The sequence below is a fragment of the Dunckerocampus dactyliophorus genome, chromosome 7 (assembly GCF_027744805.1).
Source record: "Dunckerocampus dactyliophorus isolate RoL2022-P2 chromosome 7, RoL_Ddac_1.1, whole genome shotgun sequence".
NCBI classification, from domain to species: Eukaryota; Metazoa; Chordata; class Actinopteri; order Syngnathiformes; family Syngnathidae; genus Dunckerocampus; species Dunckerocampus dactyliophorus.
In genome coordinates, this window is record NC_072825.1 from 23,433,942 (window position 1) to 23,457,186 (window position 23,245).

At 39.9% G+C, this 23,245-nt stretch overlaps 2 protein-coding genes across 4 annotated transcripts; one reads left to right on the forward strand and one right to left on the reverse strand.

Annotated features, from left to right (window-relative positions):
- The first annotated feature begins 119 nt into the window (after window positions 1-119).
- gsdmeb (gasdermin Eb) lies at window positions 120-6,184 on the forward strand. Of its 3 annotated transcripts, none has more exons than XM_054781750.1 (10): window positions 120-196; window positions 458-703; window positions 785-977; window positions 2,011-2,182; window positions 2,349-2,469; window positions 2,538-2,660; window positions 3,919-4,046; window positions 4,106-4,280; window positions 5,215-5,288; window positions 5,375-6,184. In XM_054781750.1, exons 2-10 carry the CDS (start codon window positions 502-504, stop codon window positions 5,594-5,596), a joined length of 1,410 nt encoding a protein of 469 aa, XP_054637725.1. In that variant the 5' UTR covers window positions 120-196; window positions 458-501; the 3' UTR covers window positions 5,597-6,184. The 3 variants fall into 3 exon arrangements, with proteins under 3 accessions (XP_054637725.1, XP_054637723.1, XP_054637726.1); XM_054781748.1 differs by having other exon boundaries at window positions 129-255; XM_054781751.1 differs by having other exon boundaries at window positions 129-255; window positions 458-685.
- pals2a (protein associated with LIN7 2, MAGUK p55 family member a) lies at window positions 6,066-22,188 on the reverse strand. The gene is made up of 14 exons (XM_054781747.1): window positions 22,003-22,188; window positions 17,407-17,481; window positions 16,593-16,717; window positions 16,025-16,143; window positions 14,216-14,368; window positions 13,539-13,688; window positions 13,223-13,450; window positions 12,724-12,855; window positions 11,644-11,746; window positions 11,502-11,573; window positions 11,268-11,429; window positions 7,377-7,579; window positions 7,174-7,302; window positions 6,066-7,104 (listed from the first exon to the last, which is right to left on the reverse strand). Exons 3-14 carry the CDS (start codon window positions 16,621-16,623, stop codon window positions 6,928-6,930), a joined length of 1,659 nt encoding a protein of 552 aa, XP_054637722.1. The 5' UTR covers window positions 16,624-16,717; window positions 17,407-17,481; window positions 22,003-22,188; the 3' UTR covers window positions 6,066-6,927.
- Window positions 22,189-23,245: the final 1,057 nt, after the last annotated feature.

Here is a 23,245-nt window from a genome sequence, read left to right on the forward strand (position 1 = left end):
AATAGTATTACTACCACTGCTATTACTATGTTAGTGATGATACAGAAATTAAAAAATGAAAATACAGTTTTACAATTTTATGAAATTATTTTATTGTCGGTGTTGTTGTCTGCTTCCGGAATGGGCGGGGCCCAAATGTGTCTTTTGTGACAGGAACCTTCCTCTTGTTGACTGTTGACCTCCTCGGTGAGTCCAGGTGAGTCGTGTTAAGTCCCTTGTCTGGTTCACCAATACATCGACGAAGTTGTGAAAACGGTAACTTTACTTTCCCCCTTTCATGTTTTTTACGACATTTTTATGTCCGTCGCTAGTGATGCTGCTAGCTTGTAGCCACTGTCCTCGTGCACGGTTATTGACGGGAGAGCACTGCTGTAAAGGTTTCTTTAGTCAATGTGCTTCACGCGAAATACTATAAATACTTATTTAAAAGAAGTTATCATTTCATTTCGAAATGAAGGAGGAGCCCAGCAAGCCGTCAAGCTGACCTTTTCCAGCCGGAAGATGTTTGCTACAGCCACCAGAAACTTCGTTGAGGAGGTGGACCCTGGAGGTTTGTTGATCCCAGTGAGAAGCCCCAATGACTCCCTCACTCTGCTCACTGTGGTGGTGAGACAGAAACGTTTCTGGTTCTGGCAGAAGCCCAAACATCTCCCAACTGACTTTACCCTCAACGACATCCTCACAGGTGACACTATAGCCCCAGGTATGCGCTGTGCTCATGTGTATATTTATGTACTCACTTGTTTTTTTTTTTTTAAAACTGATATTAATTCCCGGTCCGCAGATGTAATAGAGACAGACTTCATCAAATACAATGGGACATACAGTGACAACATTCAAGGGACAATGGATGCAAATTTCATCCATTCCAACATGAACATGAAAGGCGAAGAGTCTTCCAAGCTGCAGTCGTCATTTGGCAGTTTGAAGAAAGATGAAGTGGATGTGCGGAAGCTGCTCCAAGACTCCAAAAACAGGTTTGCTCCCCACATGAACCATCGATACTCCTAAACACTCACAATGTAAAAATCTTCTTAAAAAACAGACATACTATATTATATACTATACTATACCATTTACGATATAGTATATATGTCAAATGTCTCCAAACATTTGGCCAACCATGAAGTTGCAGTGAAAACACAACACTGAAATTAACAGCTTTTTACATGATGACTTCAAAAACTAAACTACAGTAGATAGGCCCTCAGCCACGTGCACTTTCTAACAGTACAGTAACTTATTTATTAGTTATTTTATCATTTATTGTTTCATTGGAATACATCACATATTACAATTCACAATTCCACACATCCAAAAAGGAGTAGGAAGTAAAACTTATTTAATCCTACCCCTTCTCTGTTTCACATCAATTGCTAATACAGTTGTTCCACACATGGATTTTTTTATTCTGAGGAGCCAAAACGTAAGTTGACAATAACATAAGTGACAATTCTATTCCCTTGAAACAAATGAGTAGGAGATATTTAAAAACATATTTCTTGAAGTGACTTGATCCTTTTTCATGGTTTTATGGGACAATGCTTCCAGTGTTTTCCACAGGACTGCAATCTATTTGTTGCGCTGGTGGGTTGTGTGTGTGTGTGGGTGTGGTTGACGTAATCGGCGAATCAGCATAACTGGCCATTACACATAAGTGAGTAAAAAACATGAAAACTAAACATGTTCAGAAATACAAATGAACTTTTGCCACAAACAACACAGAACCACTCGTGAGCGCTTTGATTAATAAATATAGCAACAAAGTCTCTAAGTTGGCAACATCGATCCCGCTTGCCCTGTCCTCTTATTCTCTGGCACACCAGGTGTATTATAATGTGGTTATGAATGAGGACAAACAGGTAGTGTCAGTTCTATTTGTGGCGGGCTGCCACAAATACATTCATGTATCAAAACACAGGCTGCAGTTTCATACTTTAATTATGATTTATAATGAATGTGATTTTTTTTTTATTATTATTATTATTTTACAATCCAATGTCCCACTAGGGTCCTGGACATGTCCCACTGTCTGATCCAGCAGACTCGGAAGAACCGACAGGTGTTTGGCATCGTGAAGGAGCGCATTGTGACCAGCCAGCCTTGTTGTGTCATAGAGGAAATGCAGCAGACAGGACAGTGTGCAGGGACACTCAGCCTCTGTGGACCCAAGAGTCCAAAGGTGCAACTGGAACACTCCCAAACATGTTTACTACTTAATGTAATCATATAGAGGAGGACTTGAGGCACACATCAAAATGGTCTATTTCAAAATAAAATATCCGCTAGTGACGTATTGTCTTTAAGAAGACACAACTTAAACGTGTCTTGTCTTGTTTTGTTTGCAGGTTTCACTGAAAGACAATGGCAGTCTGAGCAAAGACAGCAACGTTACCATGGAGATTCGCACTAACACCACCTTGGCCTATGCCCTCATTGAGCTTGAGGTCAAGCATGACGGTCGTTATGGTAAGCATAAAAAAAACGACATTTTACCGTATAGCAGGCTGTTTGTGACGTGTTGCCCCTTTGAGCAGAGCTGTGTCTGATGTCAAACACCAAAGGGGGCTTCGAGGTCGACAGTCCCGGTAAGGAAGGACTACAGGGTGTCACCGGAGCTTCAGTGCTGAAAAACCCTGAAATCAGCCGTCTCAGGCAAGGTCAGTTGTTGTCAACCTTTCCATTTTTACCATGTGACTCACACACTATGTGGTTCAAATCCCATTAACACTGAAATCCTGAAAGAACCTCTGTTGCCTTGGTAACCAAATGTTGTCATGTGTCAAAGGGCATCTTTAGATTGTGTCAACCTATCAAAATGATGCGATAATGTGCAAGCACATGGTTGGCCACATTTTACATTTACAAGGTACACTGTACACTGTGTCATGAAGTAAAAGGCTACTGAATCTATAAAAAGGACATTAGATAAATTATATGAATCTATCATGAAATAAATGAATAAACAGGTTAAACTAAATTATTTCACAATTGAATTAATTAATGGACAATGTAATAAAGTATGGATTGAATTAATTCACATTGCACTTATTTATTTTTTATGTATTTATTTGCCTAAATACTCATTACATTTTGATACAAAAACACCTCTTTGCAATGCAGTTATTTCAGATTATATTTCAAAATGTAGTGGATAATTTAATACATTATCCATTTTCATTGATTAACTAATTCAAATGATAAATTTTTTTATTGGCTTTATACTGTATTGATTGTATTTACATTTGTCAAAAAGCTTTTCTTGCAGTACAAGTTCAGGTTACATTTCACAATTTAATTACTGGATGGACAATTAAATAAACTACTGCACCTTTTTATGAATTGAATCATTTAATATGTTATTGTGGCACAAAAGCACGTACAATGCAGTTATTTCAGAATTTAATGTATAAATGTATAAATTATACATTTTATAAATGAATACATGTTTAAATTAATCATTTAATATTTAAATTCTTCATTTAATTGGCTTTATATTTATATAAATTTGTTTAAAAAAACAAACAAACCATGAAATAAAAAAAAAAACATTTCACAATTTAATTAGTAAATGGATACTTTGAGAAATTACGTAGAAGTTACACATTTTAAGCAGTCAGTATTCTAATGATTTATTTCATTGGCCTTATATTGATGACATTTTGTTACAAAATATCCTCCTTGCAGATACATTTTAATAAGTAGATAGAAATAAATAAAAGACCATCAAAAACCTTGAACTGAGATGTTGAGTCTGCAGGCCTTTTTTTTTGCAGGTCCAATGTCTGTGACCTCTGATGTCAGAAATGGACCAAAATTGTCAGACAGAGAAAAGTCACAACTCTGTAGTCCTGAATAAGCAACACATTTCATTTTCATGAGTGTAAAAATATGATTGAGTCTTTTCACATCCTGCAGAAATGGATCATCTGTGTGGTCATTTCCAGCTACTAGCAACTCTTCCTGCCTCCGCCAAGTCCTCTCTGCTGCAGCACATCACAGCAGTGCTGGAGGACAGAACGTCTCTCAGTGCTCTTCAGAGCATGGTGAGACATAGCCAAGATGTCATATTGCGTACTGCATGACGTAATCCTTTCTCTCCCAGCTGGACCAGATGCTCCTGGATAAGAGCGCAGACATCGCCGATGTTCCGTTGGCACATAAAGAAAACATTCAGGCTGTACTGGACGTCCTGGTGGAATCGGAAAAGGGGTTAGCTAAGACAGAGCGGTCCACCACAGTCCTCCGTGCAGTTCACCTTGTTACCAGTGCTTTGGACGGTGAGGAGGATTTTTTTCCAACATCATTAACACAAAAGGAGAGTTGTTGGAAGAACCAATCTTATATATTTTCTCCATAGTAAAACTGGTAATTTATGAATTTTGAGCTAATGTTGTAGAGCAATATAATACATGAACATAATACATAAATCATTTCAGAATATCTTAAAAACAATGCTTGACATTTCACCTGTACAAATCTGAAAAAGTAAAAAAAGTTATGAAAAATTAGATCATAATTTTATAAAAAGCACACATTTCCCCCCAATAATGTATGTAGACAGATCTATAGACAGATGGCTATCGAGTGTAAACTCCTGTGAAATAGTACTTTTTCTCATGTAAAACTTATTAAACCACAATAAATAATTGCAATATATTTTTCAGAAAATAATGTGACCTATAACTTGTAAAAATCTCAATTTTTCCATTGAATTGCACACGTCTCAAAAAGGTACCAAAAATACAGTAGTTACTGAGGAACTCATGAAGAACTAATGAGGAACTAATGAGTAGTTACTGAGGAACTAAGGCACATACATTTAGAGTAGTTACTGAGTAGTTACTACTAATGAGGCAGTAATGAGTAGGGGTTAGGGTTTGGTCGGGTCATTCCTCAGTAACTAGTGCAATTTTGTGTATCTTATTGTAAAGTGTTACCATTGCACAAATTATTATAATGTTTTCAAATTGTGTATTTATGAGCAAATCTCTGTTAAATGGTGTTTTTTATGTTCAAAATAAATTACACCCGGATAAACAGTATAATTTCACAACATTTTTCAAAAAAATAATGTTGACCTATAAGATAAGTGACAAATCAGTTTGGAGGAAAAATTGGAAACAACATCTACTTGCATACATGTATTTATTGTTGTGGTATTTAACAGGCGTCATCCTTCTCATGTCTTAAATGCATGTTTTGTCCTTTCAGAGCTAACAAGTGATTGCCTTGCTGCACTGAGAGTCTGTTGCAGTGCTGATGTGTTAAAAATCATGGAGCTTCTGGTTTGTCATCAAGCATCAGAGCCACACTCCAGTGTGCGCGTGTGTGTGTGACTTCTGTCACAAATTCTTGTTCTTTTCTTGTCCAGGTGAAATGTGTATCAGCAAGCGGGGAGTCGCCAGCAAGTGGAGCGGACCTGGCTGTGCTGACAGAGGACGTCTTGTCCAACATTGAACATCTGTTTGCTTCCGCTAATGTGACCCTGAGGAGAGACAGTGACGCAGTGAGGACCGAAATAAACCATAAACCGGGTAACCGTCCACTCATTATGTGTATCGCTCTGAGAGGCCTTTATTCACTGGCCCACTGATTTTGACTCCAAAACTCTTCTTTGCTTTCATAAGCTCAAACACTTCATGTACTGTTTTTTTTTACTGGAAATATGTATTGTAAAGAAAAGCCCCCAATAAGCTACTTAAATGGTCTTCTATACTGTAACACGACGACATTCATTTTTATAAGCACCGCATGATTTATGTGTAAATGTGCTTTGTCAGTGTCTTCGGTCATTTCTAAATTAAGCATTGGAAGCTTTCACAATCTCACCCCTACCACCGCCTTCTTACCCCTTTTTAGTGCAGTAATTGAAATACTTAAATGCCTATTTATATAAATTATGTAATGTTGCTTTCATTGTATTTCATTATGATCCTTATCTCTCTCCATGATTGGCTGAGACAAATCACATTTTCTACTTCCCCATAGTGAGATGTGCAAAGATTGAGACTACAAGCCTCATTTTGGAACACTAACAAGCAAAACAAGTTTAATTGCATGCTTTATTCTTGAATGTGCATAACATACACCTCTTCAAATATTTTTACCTTCTCTACCCATCTCTGTATGTTTTGAAATATGGAACAGAATGATTAAAAAAATACACATCTTCCATTTTTAACATTTGTCTCTTAATTCCAAATGTATTTTTTCATATATATGTAAAAACAGCCAAGTTCATTAGGAAAAAAAAAACATTTGACATCTGAAAATAGAGTTATCTGAAATATAAGTAAAATTCACTAAATATTTTAATTAAAACAGTTTTAATCAGGTCACATCAAAAGGGACGGTTCATTGAGGTGCAGCACCCTGTTTAATTAAAACATCTTGTGGAACGTTTTGTTTTAAGTCTTAAACAAATGCAGCACCACATGGAAGGTTGTACACACAGGATCTACAGGAGAACAATGTGCTTGGATGAGAATAGTGAACACGTTAGTATCACTTCTTCTTCCCCATGTACAGCCACAAACTCACTGACACTTTATATTGCCTTGATGAGAGAAACTACAAGAAGAGTCCAAACAGTAGTGGCAAAATGAGATGAGAAAGAATGTAAACACAGACACACAGAGTGAGGTAATGAGCAAGCCCTCATTAGCAGAATAAATACACAACCTAACTTGCATACAAATGTAACATTAAATAACAGGATATGGCAACAATGGTTCCTTTTTTTTATTAAAACATCCTGACACTAAACGCATGTGATGAGTAGATTAAAACAGTTCTGCCAGTAAATAAGTACACTTCCCGTTTGCGCTGGCTTGCATAGTGTGTGCGATGCAGTGTTGAGCCCTCCGGGTGTCCCCTCCCCCTTCTGTTCACTTCACTGGCATAGCAGCTCAGGACAGTCCATTATCAGTAGACCCAGCTGACTGGGACCCACTGGGGCTCCACGAATAGTCTCTCTACTGCCTCCTGCAGCTGGTCAAAGGCCTTGTCCAGGTTGTTGTTGACAATGGTCAGGTCAAAGAAGTGGCTATAGGCACGGCGGATCTTGGCGCTCTCCTCCACCGTCTTCTTTAAGTCATTCTCCTGTTGGAGTCGCATCAAATGATGAGTGTCAAGAGAGTCAAGCATTCTGGTTAGATATTATAAGCTTACAGTTAGTAGTTTGGTTGTTAGCCCGGCATCTACGACAGCTTTGTGCATGTCTCTTAAGGTGTCCAGCTCTGGAGCCGCAATGAAGACCACGAAAGGCATGAACTCGGCAGTCTTCAGCACTTTCAAAGCCTGAAAACACACACGGGTGTCACAAATGCTCCAAGCTGTTGTCCAGTTATTCCCACAGTGAGCAGGACTGTCACCTGGGGGTTGACGTCCAGGATGCATGTGCGGCCCGCCCCCACCACTTCGTGGATGGAGTCGATCTTGGTGCCGTAAAGGTTGCCGTCGTACTCGCCATGCTCCAGGTAACTGCTATCCTTGATGTCCTGCTCCATCTGCTGACGCGTCACAAAACAGTAGTTCTGGCCGTCTCTTTCTTCTTCTCTGGGGCTGCGGGACGTGACTGGAATAGAAGGTGCTTGAAATAAGTACCCCAATTCTCAACTATACTGTACAAATACTCAACTGCAGAGAGTCATCTGGGAGAGGCCCTCAACAACTGTTTAGTAGCTAAGAAATGGGATATATTTTTTATTGCAATCTACCAGTTATTTAACTGATACTAAAAACATGATTAAAAAAATGTGTGTGTAAATTATATATATATATATATATATATATAAAATATATATATATATATATATATATAAAATATATACTGCTCAAAAAAATTAAAGGAACACTTCGAAAACACATCAGATCTAAACTGGGGGAAAAATGATCTTGAATATCTTTCCTGATAATAAGTGGGTGATGTATTAGTAACAAAATGATGCCACATAATTTGATAGAAATGAAAATGATCACCCTATAGAGGGGGGAAATCAAAGACCCAAAAATGAAAGTGAAATAATGATGCAGCACACTGGTCCATTTTGCTAAAATGTCATTGTGGCAACTCAAAATGATTCTCAATAGTTTGTGTGGCCCCCACGTGCTTGTATGCATGCCTGACAACGTCGGGGCATGCTCCTAATGAGACTACGGATGGTGTCCTGGGGGATCTCCTCCCAGATCTGGACCAGGGCATCAATGAGCTCCTAGACAGTCTGAGGAGCAACCTGGAGGCGCCAGATGGACCTAAACATAATGTCCCAGAGGTGTTCTATTGGGTTTAGGTCAGGTGAACGTGGGGGCCAGTCAATGGTATCAATTCCTTCATCCTCCAGGAACTACCTGCATACACTAGCCACATGAGGTCGGGCATTGTCGTGGACCAGGAGGAACCCAGGTTCCACTGCACCAGCGTAGGTTCTGACAATGGGTCCAAGGATTTCATTTCATGTTGGCGTGGATGTAAAGCCCTGCAGTGTTCTCCGTTGTTAATAAAGCCATTAAAGTGCATCGGCGACGTGAGTCTCTCCTTCCCCACAACAAGCGGCATTACAGTATTGACCAGTGCACACCAGGAAATAAACGGTGTCATTTCTTAAAGGCATTGGCTGGACAGCTATGTAGTGGGGCTTGTTTAACCTTTGCCTTGTGGGCAAGCAGGAAGGAGAGACGATGCTGAGAGATGTGTGTGTGTTCTGAGCTGCTGTCTGGTGGCCGCGTTCAATAAATAAAGTTGGCAGAAGCAACAGGAGAAGTTTCCTTCTTTGCTTCGGAGCTGAATAACACTGACAAGTTAACAGACTAGTAGCGAACGGAAAAGAAGACGGCTTTGTTTGTGTCGAATACAGAAGATGAGGACTTTGATGGATTTGTGGATGAGGATTGATGAAAAATAACGTGAGTACATTCTAAAATACTTCAATTAAGTACAACCAAACTCAGTTTTGCTCCCGCTGCCGCATGCATGCTAGTGTATGTTTTTTTTTTTTTATTGTAGTGTCGCTGGGAGCACATCCTATTCCCAGCCTTATTTGCGGTAATGTTTTGGTGCAAATGCTCTTAAAGTTACATGTTTGACCAGGAAATAGCAAGCTCAAAAGAAGACGGCTTTTTTATGTGGAACAACTGAGTTTGTGTGGATCTTGTGAATGATTGTGACTAAGCTAGGACTCAGTAATTAAAGTCTACACACGACGGCTTCATTGATTGAAAAACAAAACTTTTTGTGCATGAAGCTTCTACTTGAGTCGGTAATTTGGCCGCTATATGCAGTCAGATATTGACCAAGGGAGACAAAATGGGTGGCCGCTGGCCGCGTTGGACAGGTGACTGCTATACACAGGGTCTATAACATGTAAATTTGCTGGGGGGGATTTTTCAGTGGCTGCTATAGGCAGGTGGCCATTCTATAAAGGTGGCCCCTAAGACAGGTTTGACTGTACATATATATATATATATATATATATATATATATATATGTATACATGTATGTGTATATATATATATATATATATATATATGGCCGTATATATATATATATATGTATATACACACACACACACACACATATATATATATATATATATATATATATATATATATATATATATACACATATACATACACACACGTGTGTATATATACACATGTGTATGTATATATATACAGTAGACGCCCCTACAACATAAATCCGTTCCGAGAACCTTTATGTTATAGGGTTTTTATGTTATACGAAGCGTAAAATACATGTAAATAGCCTAATCCGTTCCAAGATCTTCCCAAACTCACCCCTTTGGCGCTTCAAAATATTCAAAGTCCACCAAATATGGTGGGAAAATAGAAGAAAACGTTAGCATAAACATAGTAGAGTAGCATTCCAATATAAAATAAGGTAATAAATAAGATTACCGTAAATTAATAAAACTGAATAACAAAAACAATCTTACCGTTCACGAGATGTTTTGATCAAGTGGAGGCAGGAGGAGGAGGAGGACTAGCCTGAGTCGAAACGCGACTCAAAGAGTCTAAGAGTCAGCTGGTCTCACAGACAAACACACACGCACTACACGAAAATGCTGTGTGCAAAATTTTAATTTGTAACTTAACTTAATTGTTTAGGTTAGTTTAAGGGCGACTACAAAGAGGAAGGAGTTTGAAGAGACAAGCCTGTGTCTCACACAAACTCACGGACGTGCTGTATAACTCAGCCAATGAGATGAGAGCGTAGGCGGTGCCCCGAATAATCAGCCAATGAGAGCGTGAAGCGTCAGAAGGCGTCACCAAGTGTACTCTGTTAGTCATGGAAAATGTTTCCCTCTCTCTATCGCACGAGCTATTCAAATCGAATTTCTGAACTTGCACTGACTTGACGCTTTACGTTATATGGAATTTCTTACGTAATACGATGCCAAAACTTTACATAAATTCTTTACATATATATATATATATAAAGTGTCTGTAATATATATACAGTATACTGTAAGTGGCTGTATTATATTTGGATTGATATGGTAAATAGATTTTCACATTTTAATACTTTTCCCTGTTAGAGGTGTTCATAGTCAGTCAATTGCATGTTGGTTTTAATGGATCCTGGCACTACCCTCCCATTTACCTGGGCTTGGGACCGGCACTGGACATCTACAATGTCTGAGTGTTTGACCCTTGGCTGTCACTACAAAATGCAGCAGCATGTATCGTTACACCACCAGTGCAATTTTCACAACTAATGACAATTTTAAAACATGTTGCAATGTTGCTGTGCAACATCAAAAAAACACAATGTGTTGTGTAATTTGTGTTTCAAGTGTTCCAAACGAAGTGGGGAAGAAGGACAATGTAAGAAGCCAAAACCCTACCACTTCCACACATAATGGGAGGAGATCTATGTTGTATCAGACATGCCATGGCAGACTACATGCAGTGTGAAGCAATGTACTGTAATCTAATGTCATGTAGCATTACTGAGTGGCCAGAATACTACAATACTACATGTAACTTGTTTTTTAATATTTGTTACTAATAATAGTCCATAGTCAACCAGTAAACAGTGGTCATTATTTAATTAATAACTTTTCGAAAGACTACTGGAGTGAGGGAGCTACAGTATGTTGGAACCGCGATGTAGCAAGGGACAACTGTGTTTATCTGTTCACCCAGTGATTAATTGAGGCATGGCATCTATTACAGCAGAGGTGACTATATGAGTAAACAAAAGGTAATAAACGAGTTAGCTGACAGAAGTGAGACTCACTTACAGGGTACAGTGGTTCCATATCTCAGAGGATTCATGACGATGAGTCTGTTCTTCAGGCTCCGCCTCCCAACACCTTGAGCACCAATCAGAACCAGTGTTTTCCTCTGGAAGGGAGGCATCTTGGCCACCTCCTCGTAGATCTGCAGCTCGTAGCGGTCAAATTCTGCAGGACAAGCAGGACGTTATCTCACTTTGAGTATGTGAAAAGACTAAACCAGCAAAAGGTGACACACACCTGCGTTCTTTGCAGTGAGGTACATCATTTTTTTCTTCTTTTTTTTGGCCATGATATTTCCGCACAGCATTCCTGTGTCGTACACAAATGGTGTCAGTTCAGTTTACACAGGTAAACATTTGTTAAAGCTAGAGGCACTGACCTTTACCCGAAATATCCCAGTCTCTCCTCACAAACGCTTTCCTCTTCTCCTCTAAGAACTGACTTGGAATGAGACCTGTTGCCCCGCCAACAACATTGCATGCCTATGAGGTAAAAGAGAGCATTGGCTGAGAAATCTTTGGTTTGCTATTGCCATTCATAAAGAAAGTTATGGCAGCTGAGTTGAAGTAAGTCCATTTTGTTGTCCATCCATCCATCAATCCACCCGACGTGATCGTCAGAACAGGCATTTATTGCAGGTTTAAATGATCTCACAACAGACACAATAATAACAACATAATAATCCTAATAATAACGTAGGCTACTGTGGGGTCCATAACCCATGACAAGCTAAAACTCAACTTTGAACCTCCGACGTGACTTCCTGTCCTCCACACATCTGTCAGCCCGCCACTAAGGGCCCCTCGCGCATGCGTCCCCGACCAAAAAATATACACTTTAAAAAAATACATTTGTAAGTACCTACATCAAAATGTTATGTAAATGCATATCAATTTTGGAAATATGGGCCATTATTTTATTCACAAAATAATATACAGTGAGAAATCCCAAAGTTTTTGCATTTTTATGTTGTATGTTGGTTGACCCTTCCTACTTTGTTTGATGGTCCTTGAACACACCACTGCGTGTGCTAACTTTGTCCCACGCTGCCCAGAAAGACTACTAAAGATAAAGAGATAAATTTGATCCCTAAAAAAGTCAGCCTACTATTTTGTGGAAATTCACTTATCGTGCTCGGGTCTGGAACCAATTAACCGCAGTAAGTGAGGGACGACTGTACTCTCAAAGAACATAATTAACACCCGTCAGTGCACACATCCGTAAGCCCTGTGTCACACAGAGTGAGAGAGAGGCTGCGATAGTGTATGCCATTTCTGCATGCTTTCAGATACTGCTCCATGTCACATTTACACTCAAGTGAAACACTGTGCACTTTTGTCCCAAGCGGTATCGGTTTGGTGCACACCACGCTTCTGTAACTCGTGTTCACACTTGACCAAACAAACCGTGCTACAAACGTTGAGCTTGGTTCTCGCCTGCATAGATCAGAATGTGTCACCTGCCACCAGTTGGGGTCCTCCTTGTTGACGATGTGCAGGATGTCTCCCTTAGAGAAGGCGAGGCCCGCCTCTTTACAGGGAATCAGGTTGTCTGTGGCAGGGTTATAGTTGAAGTGTGGCTTCAGATAAACCTGTCAGGAATGACAGCAGAGTTATTGAGGAAGCAACTAATCATGTGAGGAGTACCAACTACTGAAAGCAAACATGTTCACTGTTGTTTAAGAACCCCATTAGCAGATTAGCTAACTTTGATCATCTGATCCTTGCCCTGCAAGAAGGTCATATGGTGACATGACGCTGCTGCTGGCCCTCAGCTGCCGTGCCGTTACAGTAAGGAGGAGATGGTATGTTATTAATAGACCCCCGCTGGGCTCGGTTTACAGAGGTTTGGCATTCTGAGATCACACGCAGGTCAGGACTCTCCTTTCTTGCAGCAATCCTCAGGTACAGTACAGGACGTAGTTAAAAAAACAAACAAAAACAGTTTCATGTGCTCACCTGTGGAGGCGCTGGTGAGTCCCTGTAGCTGGGCAGCACCTTGAGGGTGACACTACCACTGCAGTCCCTCAGCAGCTCCTGCAGTTCAAGCGGGTCGCTGCCCACTTGGCGTCCGTTCACCTCGCGGATGATGTCACCAGTGTGCAGCATGCCCTGGCGGTCGATGAAGCTGTCATGCAGGATTCGTGCGATCACCATCTCCCCATGCTCCACGCGGAACGTCACCCCCTGGAAGAAGTCCTTTATTATGACCCGCGTCGCACAGATGGTGGATGAACCAGGACATGTGACCTTCACTGGAGGCAATTTTACTTACCAGCGGTTCTCCTGTTTTCTTCTGGATTCCGATCATCCTGATAGCATCGGCGGGCATGAGACAACTGGCTAACGACGCAGTGCAGTTCCCAGAGGCGTTGGGCATCTCGTAGCACTTAGCAGCCACTTTGTCATGAGCCTCTATCAAAGACTGCAGCAGACACAAGTCAAGATGAGAGGCACCATAAAGTACTTTTAGGTTATGGTTTATTTTCAACTAAATCACGCGTAAGACACCAATCACCTGTACGTAATCTCACTAATCATGAATAAGCACGATGTTCTTACCCCAGCAGCCACCACAACATTGGTCCGAGACTACAGACTGCATCAGCAACTCCAAAGATTTACTCAGACTGGAGGTGACATACTGCTCGCCCCCTCTCTTCACCCACACAACTAGGCCTGCCATTGGCCCAAGGAAATACACCCACCACCACTACCACTCAACTCCCCTGCCACAGCAAATAAGCAGCGGAGAATGTAAGGAACCAGGCCTGACATGCACTTAGCTGGAGAAAAAATGTTCTGACAAGCGTTCCCACGTGGTGAGAAACAAGCGAGAGTGTCGCCTCTCCGATTTCGTTCCACTATTTATCTATGTGTGTGTGTGTTTGTGTGTGTGCGCGTGCGTGTGTGTGTGTGTGTGTGTGTGTGTGTGAGGAAACAAACATGTACCTTAAAATGAGGCTCCTGAAGGATTTGGGTGAGCTCGGCAGTGGCAGCGTCTTTTTCAGGCAGTGCGTTGAGAGAGTCCAGGATCTCTGAGATCAGCTGAACGTTGTCATCTCGCACCGCTTCCAACTTGACCTCTTCGAGGCGCTCGTGGGCCTATGAACAACATTAGTTATTTGCACTTATCCCATTGGATGAAAACAGGAGATGAAGTATGTAGGATTCATTACTGTCAATCCATCACTTTGTGGTTCACAGAACAGACGTCAGTTTTATTTATCCCATGTTTGCAACAAAATATGGGATGCCAGCATGGAGCAGAAATTATACCTCAGTCTTCAATTCTGACAAAGTTATGTCATTTTTTTCCCCCCAAGAAATTGAATGTCACTCAAGACAGTTAATAAGTTTCCTTTGAGCTGACCTTAGAACACCTTTTCTGGCACACATACAGTACATACTGTATACAGTGTCAAACTATTTGAGTGGGATACACTGTGGTTGTCTACCACCATGCATTTCTAGTTTAGTGATACATATGTGGATTTTGAAAGTAATCTAATGCAAAAAATATATGCAGTTTTAATGGTAGGGTGAGAAGGCTTCTCATTATGCACAAGAAGACAAAAGCACAATTAAGATTCAAGATTCAAGAGAGTTTTATTGTCATGTGCATGGTAAAACAGCAGTTATACCATGCAATGAAAATCTTATTCTGTTCATTCTCCCAAGAAAAGAAAGAAAAACACAATTAGTAGCACACACTGAAACATTTAAATAAACATTCACCCTGCGAACGTGCAAATCGACTAGGAATGAAATGTTACATAAGTGCTTTTCTTATAAGCAGGGGGCACGCTTTTCTTAGCACAGCATGCTCTATTGTTCTATGAATAGATTTGTCGGGTTGAACCTGATGACTTCAATCTGCACCAGATACTTTTTTAATCACGCCTTTTAAGCTAGGTTTAAAAAAAACTTTATTAACAAGTGTGATGCTCACATATGTGCAAAAGCTGTCATTGCTCTGTTACTAGGATGGCCTTCACAAACCATTAGCTTTCCTGTATTACTCTAATCTGACTGAAGATTTGCTTGCAATGGACTTTATTATGCTTTGTTGTGTTTGTTGATTTTGACGATCAGGATCAGGTAAAAACTACGCAACCAATGTTAGTGACACATTATGGGGGGCGGCACAGGTGCTGAGCAAAAAATCTCACTCAATTTCGGTGAGAATCCAAATAAAGCTGTGGATTCAAGCATGCAGTGACCACTTTTATCCAGCAGATGGCACTATACCTACATGTTGCAGTGGAAGAGTATGGCCTTGAAAGTTTGCACGATTTTTTTTTTTTTTTTAATCGAACATGTCAAACACATTTACACACATGCTCAGCCTTCGTGGACGTCTGCATTCTACTTGAGTGTCATACTAAGTTCGCACTGTGGTTTGTTGTTTTGTCCATTTATTGGTCAGAGACAACTAAAAACTGTATAACAAACATTGTAATGGTTATACAGCTGAGCTATGATAAAGGTCTTATACATTTGTGGACTAGCTTAGCGAGAAGTTTCAAGATTAATTATTTTATGCATTTTTTCTGCTTTTAATATGACCAGCATTTGAAACAAATTAATAAATAAACAGTACCAGTCATGCACCTTGTCCAACAGCATGAGAAAGTCCCAATGTTGCTAGTACTGATACTAAGTGTAATACCAGTATTGGATCAATACTAGCGTGATGAGATGGATATTTTTTAACAGTATCCATCATAAATTAGTCGTGGGATGGAGTATCAGTGGTACCTTGGCAAGGGACCGAACGATGCGGCTCTCCATGATGCCACGGAGGAAGATGAGGTCAATGTCTTTGGCCCCTGTGCCAGTGGACATGTCTTTCAGGTTGTCTAGAACCTGCTGCATGGCTGAAATGATACAAAAAAAACAAATAGAACATAAAGTTCCTGGCTAATCAAATGCCGTGCGATGTTTTATGATTGTTGAGCCAATGAAAACAGCAGAACAATGTGGGACAGTCAATCAATGGGCCGGTTCATATTCCCTCGTTTCCTCGCACGCAGATTGACAGAGAGAGTAATGCCTTGTGGTGACAAATAACACACCGGAAAGTCTGGTTTTGAATAAAAAGCCTTGCAAATTTCAGGAACCAGTAAGCGGTTTCCTAACACTGAAATGCTTTCAACACTTACAGTATAGACAGTTCAAGAATACAAGTGGACAGCTGAATCTTTGAGAAAGAAATATAACCCTTATTTGCATTTTAAAATGTTCTTTCCGCACCGTGCTGGACCGTAACTAGAAAATATCTAATCGAATACACCAAGTGAAAGGGTTTGTGTGGACTTTGGCTTACCTGAGCCTGATTTTGCATTGGCCACAGTCATGTTGTGTGCTGTTGAGTGTGTGATGGTGAAACCCTCTTTGCACAGTCAAACTTCGTCCGAATGTCCGCCTACAGTGACCAGAGCAACTGCAGGGCTAAAGAGAAGGCAGGAAAGCCACTCAGGTCAGTCAATAATCTGACTGCAATTTCACATTGTGACATGAATGGAAGCAGAGAGGTTTACTAGCATTGGTCAGCACAGAAGAAAAGAGGCCGTTTGACATTGTTGTTACACTAAAGCAGCTGGGAAGACAAGGAGTGGTACTGGGTGACAAATGATGACTCTTTCTCTGGCTAAAGTTTACACACAGAGGAGGCTTCCTGGGGAAATGCTGCAAACAGAGTGAGCCAAACACTAACCACCAAGGGCCAAGTCGGAGGGAGAACAAACAAGTCTGGATTCTTTTTAACCCAATGAATTGTCTATTAGACAATATCTGATCTTTTGGGCTTAGAGCGTCACAGAGTGTCATCGGCAGCTCGCACCAGAAATACAGACAGACTGGAACAGTCACACATTAACTTTCTATGCACTAAAGTAGTCCTATTACTGAAACTATTTGGTGAATTTTTGTGAATTTTATTTGTGAATTTTGCCAATCAGTTCATTTTTAGAAAACAGCAGCTTGTGCAAAAAAAGTACTGAAACATTCAACAGTTGGATATGTGCATTCAAAAGCCACATGTAAGGGTTATTGTGCATTTAGCCTCATCCTGAATACTGTATCCCTAACTTTTGTGAGCAGCGTGTTAAAAAAAAACCAAAAGTATAAAAACAGCTCACCCTCAAACTGTGTTCAAATCATCAGTGCAGCACACCAACATGGAGCCTCACATCTTCTACATGCATCTGGAAACTCTACATGGCAGAAGGATAAAAATAATCATTATTATTATTAATAACACCATGTAAGACACTTTATTTTGTCATTGTAGCTAAACAAAAACACTCAGACCAGCAGCAATAATGTTACATACACTATAGTAATATAGGATATAAGTACAACAAATACTGCATAAACTTATCATGGCACATAGTAAAAGTATAAAGTGATTCCCGTATTTATTTGTGACGGCTCGCCACACATGCATTTGGAGCACCACAAATAAATTTGGCGCTCCCTGTTCACCCTCACTCAAACACATTATAAAGCACCTGGTCTGCCAGAGAATAAGAAGATGGAGCAAGAGGGATCAGCGTTGCCAACCCAGCAACTTTGTGGCTATGTTTAGCAAGTAATCAGACTCCTCTACATACTCTTTTTCAAATAAGTGACTGGAGAGACTGACATGAAATCACTCTTCTGGACGAGCAGCGAGCACTGCTGTGGGCCCATCTGAAAGTACACACAGGCTTGTTTGTGACAAAAAAAGATAAAAAGCGACAGAGGAAAGTTCATTTGGAGTTTGTAGTTGATGTTTGTTTTGGTTTTCACGTTTTTTTACTCAGTTTGCAAATGTAATTATACTAATTTGAGGATTACACCATTAATCCCATAATAAACATAAATAAACATAAATAAATATAATAAACATATTAACATTCTAAAAATGCATTTGTACAACTGAAGACCTCCTCTTGCCTTACCCATAATGAACACCTTGTGCTCTCTGCAGTTAAGTCAAATTCGGCCAGGCCGTTATATACAGTACAGTAATCCCTTGTTTATCGCACTTAATTAGTTCCACATCTAACTGTGATAAGTGAATACCCACAAAGTAGGATTCATTATTTATCAATGGAATATTTTCATAGAGCATAGAAAACCTGTTGACAACCTTCTCAATATGTTTTTTAACATTATTAGAGCCCTGTAGGCATGAAATAACATCCCTATAGTTACCTTTGCACTCGTATTACCCAATATAGTAGACATAATAATAGAAAATAAGCCATTTTAGACATAAATAGGACTCGTGTGTGTTGCTATAAATGTGTTACCTAGGGGAGTTGAGTGTTTGACGGACAGGAGGTGACATTGAGGGTTCAGAGTCGAGTTTATCTTGGAGTGGGTTACTGCCACAACAGTAGTCCAAGTTTGTATTCTGGATTTTTACTGTGGCATTTTTGTGCCTGTGGTAAAACAACTCAAACCTACAATAAAAACTTGTTGTTCCAGCAATCAAGTCTGGTGTGTGTGTGTCTCACTGAACATTACTGGAGCATTACTGACACATAGTAAACAGTGTAGAATGCTACATATCATTCACAGCATCTTTGAATACATCTTCTGAATGCCTTATGTATTTTAGTTTGTTTATGCTTGAAAATGCTTAATTTAGACAAAGAAATACATACAATTTGCTTCAATATGTTTTCTTTTATGCTAATAATAGGCTGTATTCAACCACAAAAGAGCACGATTTATTAATTCATATGTTTTTGAAAAAACGGGATAGATTGAAGCTGCGAAAGTCACGATAACAAATTTTGCTGGTCGATCATTGTGCTACAAATTATTGTCGATAATCGATTTTATTGTAAAACATTTTTCAGTAACTGTCAAGAGAGGTGTTCTTCACATTTAAACCACTAGACGGTACTCAAGTATAGTGTACGGTGTACTATTAGCGTGACACAGAAGTTGCCTGTATGTATGTTTTTGCAATGTAGCCAGTGACACTGGTTGTGACAGCGCACCATTTTGCACTGTTTTGGTTATATTTGTCGACCAATCGTCTCAGTAAGCGCTGACTGTCGAGACGAAGGCTCCGCTGCCGGAGCCACCTACATCGGTAGTTTTTTTCCCAGTTGAGAAAACCGTCAGTGTCGGCTGTTGGTGTTCATGCGCTCACCGTGTTCATTCTGTTTAAAACCGAAATGTTCCCACAATGTGGCTGTCGGCTGTGGCATTCGCCTCAAAAACCATCGCTTCTGCGCCTTCTTCATGTTAGCGTATGCTGCCTCACGAAGCTCACTACTAAATCCTCTGTAGCCACTCGCTAGTAGACCCGCCTCCACAAAGAGGCTGAATGAGATGAGGGCCCACTCTCTCTGTTCATTACACTATAGAACCAATGCGCACAGACAAATGCAGAGTGAACCCTCGTCATCCAGCCTGTGAGGCACAGAGACCCGAGAAGATGAACCACACGCATACATGCACATGTCAATTTATCGAGGGCATTTGATTAATCGATTTATCGATTATCGTGACAGGCCTGCCTGACACCGACAGTGTCTGCATAAAAACAATGTCCATACCTTCACAGCGTATGTTTTTTGGGCAGACTGCACCACAAGATTGTGTTCGAATGTCATCACAACATGCTTCAGTTTTTCAACAAGTAGGCTGCTCTTGTCAACTATGTAAAATGTCATCACAAACATACTTATTTTGCATCACATTTCAAATCCCAAATGTATTAAGATGACTTTGCATGGCTTGCAGTGGCTTGTGGCAGCTATTTTAATAGTGAAACAGGAGAAAGCGCTGTGCATAAACTGATACTACTCTCTTTTTCACAGTCACAACAAATGTAGACAAACGACGACAGCAGCGGCACTGCTGTCAGTGTCAGCCACGGAGCATGCAGTAGTCCCAGAGATAAGGCTGAGAGTGTCACTTTTCATCACAAAGATGTGAGTGTTAAAGCAGTAAACTATCTTAAATAACGCTTAATGTTCTTATCAATTACAGTACAAATGTTGAGATGATTTAGTTGTTGTAATAATAATCCCCTAGGAGGATTTTTATGGACTTTCTCTAGCTCAGAAAATAGGATCATTTTGTCATATTCACACTTGTTAGTAGATGCTAAACATAAGCGTTTAAAATAGTTTTAAAATAAATAATAATAAATGAACAAAATAAAATAAATACATTTAAAATAGAACAAAACTGTTGTCAATGCAGTACAAGGATGTCGAGGGCCCCAATGACTGGGTTTGCCACGGGACCCCACCTGACTAAATACATCCCTGACTTTGGTTTGCAGGTGTCTTTTTTGGTGGATTTGGGTCACACAGTTTTCTGTGTCATTTTCAAATGCAGGTCATGTTTAATTGTGTTTGTACTTGGGGCGTCACGAGACGAGACGACAGATGCGATTAGGTCTACGAGACGAGACGGGATCTTAACATTCATTTTAAGAAAAGTATAATGAAAAATATAAAAACACAGGCTACACTCTTCTGCACTCTGTGTGGATGCAAGCGGCCCCGTCTCCACCCACGGAGACAAAGACTGTATGACTGACAAAAGGGCTCATGCCATTCATGCCATTGTTCTATGAAACAAATGCACCAAGGTACTGAAACCAATGCCTGTTTGGAGGCAGGAGACGAGGCAAACTGACACGCATGCATATGGCAACATATTGATGCCGGCAAAATTATCGAGTTCATTTTCATTGACTGTGTTATTAATAAATTTTTTTATTGTCCCATGCCTAGTGCCAACAAGACCGTTTTTTTCTGAACGAGAAATCTTGTCACGTTTTAATCTCGCGAGATGTTGTGACACCCCTAGTTTGTACAATTTAAAAAAACCTGCGGGATGCACTTTGGACACCCCTGTTGTACAGTTACTGCAGGCGGTAGATTATGTGGCAGTGCACAGGAAGGGGGGACCACCCCCTCCTTCAACCACAGAGAACTATCTGGAACGTGGTAAGATAAATAAGAGACGTTTATAAATATTAAGTCAGACAAATGTGTAAGCTAATTACATCACTCACCACACGTTTTAGTTCTTGAAATGTAAACCAAGGAGTCGGGTTTTGTTCAAACATACCACCACAGCAAACATGAATGAACTTTTTTTTACACACCCTCCTCCGGCTGAAGTGAAGACTATGCGTAACCCGTTCATGGAGTCGGCAGGCTTGTTAAGTAACGGTGGGGATATGCAACACTGTTAAAATAGCCGACCATGAAGCTAAAAAATGAACATTTTAATGATGTTGTACAAGCACACTGCGCGCATGCAACGAGACGTAGCGTGACCTCATCCAAACTCACTGCTAGCCATTGATTATTATTCTCGGGAGAAGCACATCTGCCGCCATCACGCTACACTTTTAAAAGCATCTTGTAGTTTGTGTTTATTCTAATATTGGCTGTCTTTTGAATGAATCATTTAGGTTAGCAATGTGTTAGCTGTAACATGTTAGCGTTACCAGGGAACACTCACGTGTGGGGTCCACGCGTTTTCTATATCGCGTGTCCTAAATATGCCCTTACAACAAACGCATGTGTTGAATTAAATCACACGTCTAACAGAATTGCTCCGAAAAGCAGAGGGGAGTAAACATTCGTTGCAATTAAACATAAATTAGTTGCTAGCAGACCATTAGCCGAAGGTACAGCGTGTGTGTGTGCTGGACTGGAGAGAAGCTAGCAGGACAATGCTAACGTTGCTGTTAAATGAATGACTACCTGGCGTCTTCACTGCAGTCCACTTCTTGTAATCCTTTCACACAGCACGTCCATTGTCGCACGTTTGTTTAGCACTAGTTAACGCTGGTTACTTGTTCGTGTATTATTTTCAGTCAGTGGACACGGCTGGCTGGCTGCGCCCCGTCCCTCGGATAGCAGTGCTTACAGAGCTCCACTGTGGATGACACAGAATGCCATTCAGATTAATTTTACTACTAACAATCAGTCAACTTGTGAGAAAACTATTAATCGCTATCAACTGTTAATAACTATTTAGTGTAAATCCAAACTGTACTCGTACCACATAATAGCAAACATAATGTGTTTGTATTATAGCATATTATGTTATTATTACTATATATAATATGACTAATACCACCTTAACTTCTGCGTCTAATGAGGAATATAGAGTTATATAGTTATAGAGAGTTAAGGTATATATATATATATATATATATATATATATATATATATATATATATATATATATATATATATATATATACACATATACATACAGTCATGGAAAAAATTATTAGACCACCCTTCAGTTTATTGATCCATTTTAATGCCTGATACAACAAAAGGTGTTTGGACAAATATAACGATGACAACAAAAATAGCTCATAATAGTTTCTTTTTTTTGGCAGTACAATGCTATAGCTATTAATTAAAGAACTTAAGTGATTCTGGTTATTATCAAGAAAACCATGGAAGTTGCCAGATATCACCTCTTAAATTCAACTTTTATGAGCTATATTTGTTATCATCATCATATTTGTCCAAACAAATGTACCTTTAGTTGTACCAGGCATTCAAATGGATCAATAAACTGAAGAAACAAGGGTGGTCTAATAATTTTTTCCATGACATGGTTTTTTTCCGGGTACTCTGGTTTCCTCCCACATTCCAAAAACATGCATGTTAGGTTAATTGGCAAATCTAAATTGTCCATAGGTATGAATGTGAGTGTGAATGGTTGTTTGTCTATATGTGCCCTGCCATTGGCTGGCAACCAGTCCGGGGTGTACCCTGCCTCTTCCCCAAAGTCAGCTGGGATAGGCTCCAGCATACCCCCGCAACCCTAGTGAGGATAAGTGGCATAGCAAATGGATGGAGATATATATATATATATATATATATATATATATACAGTATATATATATATATATATATATATATATATATACAGTATATACTGTATACATACTTGGGACGACAGTAGCCTCAAATTCATTAAAAC

Bases quoted from the DNA above. Each gene is read 5' to 3' on its own strand.
- gsdmeb (XM_054781750.1), top strand. From the start codon at position 502: ATGTTTGCTACAGCCACCAGAAACTTCGTTGAGGAGGTGGACCCTGGA. The intron at 2,661-3,918 runs GTCAGTTGTTGT...CACATCCTGCAG, and splicing joins AATCAGCCGTCTCAGGCAAG to AAATGGATCATCTGTGTGGT. The intron at 4,281-5,214 runs GTGAGGAGGATT...TTGTCCTTTCAG, and splicing joins TGTTACCAGTGCTTTGGACG to AGCTAACAAGTGATTGCCTT.
- pals2a (XM_054781747.1), bottom strand. From the start codon at position 16,623: ATGACTGTGGCCAATGCAAAATCAGGCTCAG. The intron at 7,303-7,376 runs GTGACAGTCCTG...GTGTGTTTTCAG, and splicing joins TCCTGGACGTCAACCCCCAG to GCTTTGAAAGTGCTGAAGAC. The intron at 7,105-7,173 runs GTAAGCTTATAA...CGACTCCAACAG, and splicing joins TAACAACCAAACTACTAACT to GAGAATGACTTAAAGAAGAC.